The sequence below is a fragment of the Cryptomeria japonica genome, chromosome 10, assembly GCF_030272615.1.
Source record: "Cryptomeria japonica chromosome 10, Sugi_1.0, whole genome shotgun sequence".
NCBI lineage: Eukaryota > Viridiplantae > Streptophyta > Pinopsida > Cupressales > Cupressaceae > Cryptomeria > Cryptomeria japonica.
In genome coordinates this window covers 341,651,369-341,660,744 of record NC_081414.1, presented here as the reverse complement: position 1 = coordinate 341,660,744, position 9,376 = coordinate 341,651,369, and the positions used below count along the sequence as shown (strand labels likewise).

Sequence of the window (9,376 nt, the reverse complement as noted above, 5' to 3'; positions counted from 1 at the left end):
TACGCCTCTCATTCTAGTGGCTGCTTAGTCACATCTTTCTTTTCGCACTATACTTCTCTTCTTACCTTAAGCATCCCACTCGATTTCCGTGAACCTTCCTAAAAGATAATCACGGACCCACCACAAATCAATTTAATTCCATACACATCGACACTTTGTACACATGTGCATGAACTCGACAAAAGCTTAACAATAAGAAGTGACAAACCATATCAAGTAATACGTGTTTTCTTCCTCAAAGCAAGGCTAAAACCCCACATAATTTATTAGTAGGATTTGTTCATTTGGTCTATGTTTTAACCAAATTTTTCATTAGGCTTTCTTAAACTATTCACACTTTTTCGTTTTCTTCTTTTTCGCACTATCTTATTTTTTCTGCCCTCCATAGGAAGTTGCGGAGAAAAACAGTCCATGAACGAGCCTTATATCTGAGAGTTTTCCCGACATGTATCCAGGGAGAGCTTTTTCTTTTGGTAAAACATAGATATAATGGCAGCAATAATACCCATCCGCGCTCTCACTTTCTTTTGCTACATTTATGCATTTTCACTCTTGCTTCTTCGCTGCACTTCTCTCTCGCATGATGGTGTAATTCTGCTTAAAATAAAAAGGGGAGATTGGAAGGACACCCGAAATGCTTTGAGGAACTGGAATGAGTCTCACCAAAATCCATGCGCTTGGAAAGGAATCTCCTGTAATACTTTCAACACCGTTACCACTGTTGATCTCACGGGAGCCTCCATTTCTGGCAACCTCACTTCCGCTATATGCGGTCTTTCTAATCTCACGGCCTTTACTCTCCAAGATAATGCTTTCAGCGGTCCCTTCCCCATTGCTCTCTTGCAATGCAAGCGTTTGCAGAAGCTCGATTTGTCGAGTAACAAGTTTTCTGGTACGCTGCCCTCTCGTATCTCTGAATTGAGTGAGTTGAGAGAGTTGAACTTGGCGCATAATGCTTTCAGTGGCCCCATTCCTCCAGCCTTTGGAATGCTTCCAAACCTCGAAGCTCTCTTCTTCCACAAAAATAGTTTGAGTGGACCATTCCCTAATTTTGTCGGGAATCTGAAGTCTCTGAAGAACCTCACGTTTGACAATAATCCTCTGCGTCTTGGTGTGCTACCCACAGAGCTTGGCAATTTAAAGCAACTGCAGCAGTTATGGCTACAAAACTGTAGTCTTCTGGGCCGAATCCCGACTTTCTTGGGCAATTTAACCCAGCTGGAGGAGTTGGACTTGTCGCTGAATCATCTCTCGGGTGAGATCCCTACCAGTTTAATGGCTCTCTCAAATTTGACTGACTTGTTCCTCTATGGCAACAATTTGTCTGGCCAAATTCCTGCCAACATTGGCCAACTGAGGAGCATGTACAGTTTGGATTTTGGCGACAATCAACTTCACGGCACAATTCCAGCTGCAGTCGCCAATCTCACATATCTGAATTCTCTGCATTTGTATAACAATCGGCTGACCGGAGAAATACCTGCTGGGCTCGGAAAGCTGCGCTACTTGAGCTATTTGAAGCTGTTCGGCAACAAGCTCAGTGGATGGTTGCCGCAGAGTTTGGGTACATTCTCCAATCTCACTCTTGTTGATCTGGAGGGAAACGAATTGGAAGGCCCTCTGCCAGTGAATCTGTGTCGAGGAGTCGTCCTCTACAGCTTTATTGTCACTTCAAACAAGTTCAATGGTACTATGCCTTCGTCCTTTGAGAACTGCAATTCTCTAGATACTCTGTACATCGACAACAACCAGCTGAACGGCGAGATTCCTCCTGGACTATGGGGTGCTTCTAATCTCCAGAAATTGTTTCTCAGCAACAATAAGTTTGAAGGTCAGATTTCAGCTGCAATCGGCGAAGCGAAGAGTCTGAGTCGGTTGGAGATAAGCAACAACCGGTTCGAAGGAAGCATCCCTGCACAAGTTGGACAGCTGACAAATCTTCAAGTTTTCGAAGCCAGCAACAACTGTTTGTTAGGCCCTATTCCCCATGAGCTCGGGCGCTTGAGTTTGCTCAGTATCCTCCAGCTGGACCATAATTTTCTCTCAGGAGAAATTCCCAGAAAACTAACATTGCTAAAGAAACTCAGTTGGCTCAATTTGGCTCACAATCGACTTACAGGCGAAATTCCTGCAGCTCTGAACGACATCATGAACAATCTTGATCTCTCAAACAATATGCTTTCTGGCGGAATTCCTCCCGACTTAGGAAACCTGAAGCTGTCTGTTTTTAATGTCTCCAACAATCAGTTATCTGGACGCATTCCGGCTGGTCTAGACAGTATGGCTTTCAAGGAGGGGTTTCTGGGAAATCCGAGGCTATGCGGAGGCCAGAATTTGATGCTACGACCGTGTTCCTCTCATCATAAGTTGTCACCTAAGATTTTGTCCCTATTTCTGGTAATGCTTTTAATTATAGCAGCCGTGACCGTGGGCTTCATTTATGTACGTTGTTCGCGTCTGAGGAAGCCAAGCAGAACGCCATCGTGGAAATTAACTCCATTCCACTCGACAGATGTGGACGAGATATACATCCTCAACAATTTGAAAGCGGCCAACGTGATTGGATCCGGAGGTGCTGGAAAAGTTTACAAGGTCATTCTCAACAACGGGCAACCTGTAGCCGTTAAGAAGATCAGGAACGTGACCAGATGGGGAAGCTTTAAGAGAAAAGGCGAGCAAGAAGATAACAAAAGAGGGGAAGTGGAGGTTGATACATTGGGGGTTATCCGGCACAACAACATTTTAAAGCTTCTCTGCTGCATTTCAAGTGAAGAGTCCAATTCTAAGCTGTTGGTATACGAGTTCATGCCCAACGGCAGCCTATTCGACCGTCTGCACGGTGGCCCACAAACGCCGCTGCAATGGCCGAAACGTTATCAGATCGCTCTTGACGCGGCTCGCGGGCTGAGTTATATGCATCATGATTGCCTCCCTCCAATATTGCACAGGGATGTGAAATCCAGCAACATCTTGCTGGACGGAGATTTTGGAGCTAAAATTGCAGATTTTGGGGTATCCAGAGTGATTGATAGGTTGGGCGACGAGTATACGGTGTCTGGCTATGTCGGGTCGCACGGATATATAGCCCCTGGTACGAATATTTTCTCTTCTCTTCTTCAAATTCTAATATTTTAGCTTTTTCCTGGATAGATTATCTCATTTTTTAATTTTATTTTATTTTTTCTCTGCGAGTAGAATATGTTGAGAGGTTAAGGGTGGACGAGAAAAGTGACGTGTACAGCTTCGGAGTGGTGATTTTAGAGCTGGTGAGCGGGAGGAAAGCGACGGGTGAGGCAGAGTATGGAGAGGGCGTGGACATCGTGGGGTGGCTATGCAAAACAATCTGGATGGGCGGAGAGAATGAAGTGCTGGATGAACGAATAATCGAAGATAATTGCATAGAGCAAATGCTACGCGTCTTACGTGTGGGTTTGGTTTGCACGAACAGAGAGCCAAAGCAGCGGCCTTGCATGAGAGTAGTGGTGGAGATGTTGGAGAAATGTGGTGGGGAAAATTGTAAGGAGAGAAGGGATAAAATAGAATTTGAACATCTGCAAAGGGTTTCAAGTAAACACTCCGAGGGTGAGAACGAAATGATTTACTTTTCACATTAACGGAATTGGAGTGGTAACTTCTCGACATCCAATTTTGACCCAGAGTATCCTGACGTCGGCGGTGTAAATAGAAAAGTAGCTGACGTCGGCGGTGTAAATAGAAAAGTAGAACGCGCCAATGAAACATTAGAGTATATGTGTTTTTCAAGGCATTTATGTACTCTTAAAATTGTATCATAGTATTTTGAGCAATCTAAGAATGTGTAAAAGTGTTATATAAAATGAGTGTAAAGTCTTTAAAAGATGAGTTCGTTATCAAAGATTTATGTTTGGTTCTTTTCGGATGGACTTACATTTATAAATATGTAGTTGCATTTTAATTTTATTGTTTATTATCAAATCTTTCGAGGTCTTTTAAACTCTTGTTTGTATGGTCTTTTAAAAATGAGTTTCTTAATGAATACCTCGGTTTGGTACTTTAGTGTGGACTTAAAATCATAAGATTTGTTCATTTAAAGTGGAATCAAATTCACAATTATTTGATTTTGAATTCTAATTTCATAATTTTGTGCCTATATGCACTTTACTTTCTTCATTACCTTTAGTACAATACAAAATCCTTAAATACAAAGGGTTCCTTTCTTATAGGTATTCAACTACGGGTTCCAATCTATTTTCCCTTCTTAGATCTTTATCTACAACTCTGTGTGTAATCTGGAACATTCTATTATTGTTGTTTTTGTCCAATTTCTTATTGTTTGTCCTAGAACTTGTACAATATCAACTTCAATTTTGACTCAAACAAGGAGGAACACCAAACTAACCTATATTCGATCACTTGATGGTTGGATCAATCGGATTAATCTTTCCTCCTTAATGTAAGTTTGGATCTTAGTGGCCTTATCAATCCTCTAGGTGGTAAAGCCCTAATTTTGACCAACCGTACAACATGAACATAAAACAAATATAAAAGATGTCATTTCATTCATGCAACAAAGTTTCAATTGTACTCAATATGGATAATTTTTCATGTCATATAGACAATTCAATTATTTTGTTTGGGAAAAATGAATTCTTTAGTTTTTCATATATGCATTTAGAATTTTGTAGCTTTTGGATTTTTTATTACATCGTCAAGCTTGATAATAAACTAGGCCTTGTCAATCAAAGATATAGCATACATATGAGGTACTTTTGGAGGAGAAAATCGAGCTCCTACTAAGTGTATAATATTATAGCATGCCTATGTGATATCACATTCTTGCAATAGCTTTCAATATTTGCATTCAATTGTATTTTTTTCTTTAATATAGAAAAAGATCAACATGGTTAAATTTGAAAGCTAGTAGTCATTTACATGAACTATGAAAAACTCATGTCTTCTATATTTCTAATATTTTTACATAATTAGATATACCCTTCATCTTGACACTTAAATGGTTTGAGTTCGGTGGATAAAACTACTCACCAACTCACAAATGAAATCATTATTTTCTCTAGAATATAAATATTTAAATCATTTTTAATTGGTGCATCCACCTTTGCATGGTATATCATTATATTATCATTGTTCTCATTATCATAATTTTTCTATTTGTGTGATGGATTAATTTTATTTCATATTCAACTTTCAAGCAATAAAGACAATACATAAAAATGTATAAATCATATAAATGTTATCGGGTGGCAACATGTACATATAATTATTATCCACAACAAAAAAGATTGTACATAATATAAAGGAATGACATAATTATTCTTGCGCCCACTTGTGTGAAACTTGTGCACTTAAATAGATTATGCCATGTTCAAGTTGATTGCCAAACTTTTAATAATAAAAAGATATTTATGAATATTAATACATTTTAACAATAAATTATTAATTTTAATTAATTAATTAGACTATTATGTATTAGCTTTATTAATATTGCATAAGGTTGAATTAATCCAAAATAAACTTAACCTAAAAAAAATTGGTTGAATTAATCCAAAATAAACGTAACCTAAAATATTCCTTTATACGTTAATCTAGATTATAAATTTAAATGCAGGTCAAAGCAAGCTAGTGTGGTCGGCATATTTTCGTGGATAGAAACTTCCCCTTGACTTACATCTTTGGCCTTCACATGTGTCTGCACTAATACGGCACCAGGAAAAGCGAGGAATCCTACCTTGTTTCTTTGCGCACTCGATTTCCAGGAACCTTCCCAAAAGATCATCACGGGGACAGCCAGAAGAAATAACATGGTTTATGGGACCCTCCATTGAATCTAGGAATTTGGGCTAAGTTGTCAACACTTATGACAACATCATTATAGTATGGATCATATTTTACTTTATATTGCAATCCATCTTTGATGTGACTCCTACTTACATAACAATAATAAAAATGGTCTTCTATGTGTAGCCTTCGAACTATGAGTACATCCAACTCTTTTATTCTTCATGGAAGAACTTTTACAATGTTCTTGATATCTTGTGCCAAACCAATAGCGTGACCACTATATTTATACTGACCTCCAAGAGTGTGGGTTACTTGTAGGACTGGGTTCACTCTAGCAATGAGCATTTCCTCCACCTAGATCAGTCTTTTCAACACAATAGGTTGTTCTCCTAGGTCCATGTTGTTGTTAGAGGAGAATCAATGTATTCCTCTCTCATTGAATCATCTTTTGCAAGTAGCATTAGCATATGATGAATGTAGAAGCATGTTTGGGTAAAATTCCTTGCATATACTACATGTTTGCTGATTGGAAAATGCATCTAGTTTTTGTCAGAATTTTTTCATTGCTATCATAAATTTAGCGTGATTGTAGAATGGTATTCCAAGTTTTGTGTATTGTTGTGTTTGCATATGTTGATATTTCCATGTTCGTTTCTCTAAATATCTGATGTGTTTTTCTGTATTTATATCCTTTGTATGATTAGCATGGTAAGCATTTGGTCTAACAAAAAATAAATCGGTTTCTAGCATGTTATTAATCTCATTCCACATCACAAAAAAATAACTCCCACTTGAAGTTAGTTGGAATTTTTGTATTTGCCTGGTCATTAGAATTTTACAAAAAATGAGGGTCAAGAGGAAGCAGATTAATGGGATTTTTTAGCATGGAGATGATTGTTTTGACAATAGATGGTGCTCATTTCTAAGCATCAAAAGTATGAGGGAGGTTTTTTATTATTTCTTTATGTCTTTAATATAAATTTGTATTCTATTTATTTGTAGGAAAGAGCTTATTAAGTCTCACTTCTTTGTTTATTGGATCCGTGGGCTTCATTCAAAAACATTAAGGAAATTGATTTTAATTAAACAAGATATGAATAAGATGTGGGGCATAAATTGAATCATAAACAATTAGTATTGTCTATATTTTTTTAGATTTATAAATTTAACACCGCATAAAGACAATTGTGTAGCCATATATTTTCAAATGGCTACAATTAATTCACAGCTAATGCATTTGGTATCTTCAGATACAATATATTGTTTTCCTAAATATACAAAGAATTATTTTTTTCTAAAATGTTATGAAAAAGATACAAGATAAAGAACAAGTCAAAGTCATTGCGAAAGTAGGAATAAGTTTATTTAATAAGCTAACTTTTTACTTTGTGGTAGATAGATTCACTTGCAATTGGTTCTTATTTGGAGTCTTCTTTTTCCTTCAAACGAATGGTGTTTGATTATATTCTCTGCTAAAATTGAAGGCAAAAATATCAGCAAATGATTTTAAATAAGAAAAAGAAAAACTACAATTATTACACGAAGCACAATGTGTAGGGAATCATTACAAAATTAACTAGTCCTTAATTAAATAATAAACTAACAACATTTAAACACTTTAAATAAAAATATCACCACACAACTCCAAAATTAATTAAATTATAATAAAGTATTATTTTATGCTAAATTGGTATTTAATATATTAGGTTAGGGATATGCTCAATAGCGTGTATTCAAATTATGGAGGCAAAGAAGAAGAATACATGTGCAAAATAATGCATTGAATCCTACCTATGGCAGGATAGTAATGCATTCATTCAATCTAACTTTTTTATATAGTTCAACCAATCATTGTTTAGAATTGAATTTTTTGAGCAACAATTATATAGTTTATAATTATTTTTTTTAACTTAATAATTTAAAAAATATCATTTATCTTTGTTGATAATGGTTCATGTTGGGAATAGTCATTGCAAAAATCAAATTATTGTTTATTTTTTCAATAAATTTTGTGAGCTCGATTAATCACATGAATGATAGATATAATATTATATACATCATTATAAATGCACATGTTGACTTTAACGTTATGTTGTCTCAATAAATGGCATTTGTGATGTTATTCATATCCAATCAATTAAATATACAATTTAAAAAAAATTTATACACTATACAATCTAATAAATATTTACCTACTTTATGCATTGTCTATTAAGCAACTAATCATGTTAAATGTTTTGATTGTTTTTTGATACTTTATTTAATTTTATCTTTTGTATTTATTATTTTTATAATATATAATATATTATTATTGTATAAAATAAATAGATACAAATATTTAATATATATATTATAATTTAAATTAAAAACATTTTTTAGTAATTATATTAATTTATTTTAATTATTATTTTTACATCAATGATGGGGTGCAAGATGCTACAAATAATTTTGATGGTCCATGTTTTATAATTCTTACGTGATTGATTGAACACAATTTTGAACCTGTCTAAACACATTTGCAAGAAAAAAAGTATCCAAGTAGACCAAATCAATTGAAAATAAGATGGACAAAAATTCTATGCTCAAGTTCCTTATTGCTACAAATATTTGCATTCTTACACATCACCAAAAAAAGGGAGCTAGAAACAAAGAGCAATTAACTAGATGACTAATAATGTACATGAATGCTCTATGTTTCCACTAATCTAATTGCAAACATCAACTACTCTGTCTAAAAATAACCACTATATCTAACACTTATAGGTAGGAACTTGACACAATGCATCTCTCGTTTGGTATAGTATGTTTGAACAAAATTTTAAAATTTAGTGCTAACTTTAGATTTTTAGAGTAGGTTCATCATGGAATTATGTACATGTTGTACTATGCATTTAGCTTAATTCCAAATATGTGTGAATATTTTTTATAGGATTAACATAAAAAAAATATAAAATATGGCATTTCATCCTTGCAACAAAGTTTCAATAGTACTCAATATCGATAATTTTCCATGTTGTATAGACAAGTCAATTCTTTCTTTTGGGAACAAATGAGTTCTTTAGTTTGTCATATATGTAGCTTTTAGATTTTTTATGACATCATCAAGATTGATAATCAACTAGGCCTTGTCAATCAAAGATATGTCATACATATGAGATACTTTTGGAGGAGAATTTCAAGCTCCTATTAAGTGTATAATATTATAGCATGTGCCTATGTGACATCACATACTTGCAATCGCTTCCAATTTTTTCATTCAATCGTATTTTTTTTCTTTAATATTGAAAATGATAAACACTATTAAATATGAGAGTTAGTAGTCATCTACATGAATATTGAAAATCTAATGTCTTCTATATTTCTAATATTTTACATTAGATATACCATTTGTCGTGTGTGTGAAGTAGGGTACCTATAGCTATAACACAAACACTCAATAGATCATTACAAGCATGGTTAGCGAATTGAAATCAAACAAAAGATAAACCATGACAAAGCGACCTATCGCCTCCTAAGAGATGTGAGTATGGATTTGCTCTCAGATCTAGATAAGCAACCCCAGTGACTTGACTACACCTAGACGAAGGATTTAAAATTG

General features: G+C 34.9%; 1 protein-coding gene across 1 annotated transcript; it reads left to right on the top strand.

Annotated features, from left to right (window-relative positions):
* Positions 1 to 257: 257 nt before the first annotated feature.
* On the top strand, positions 258 to 3,874 carry LOC131071501 (receptor-like protein kinase HSL1). Its single transcript, XM_058007387.2, has 2 exons — positions 258 to 3,091; positions 3,196 to 3,874. The coding sequence occupies exons 1-2, from the start codon at positions 490 to 492 to the stop codon at positions 3,612 to 3,614; spliced, it is 3,021 nt and encodes a 1,006-aa protein (XP_057863370.2). The 5' UTR covers positions 258 to 489; the 3' UTR covers positions 3,615 to 3,874.
* Positions 3,875 to 9,376: the final 5,502 nt, after the last annotated feature.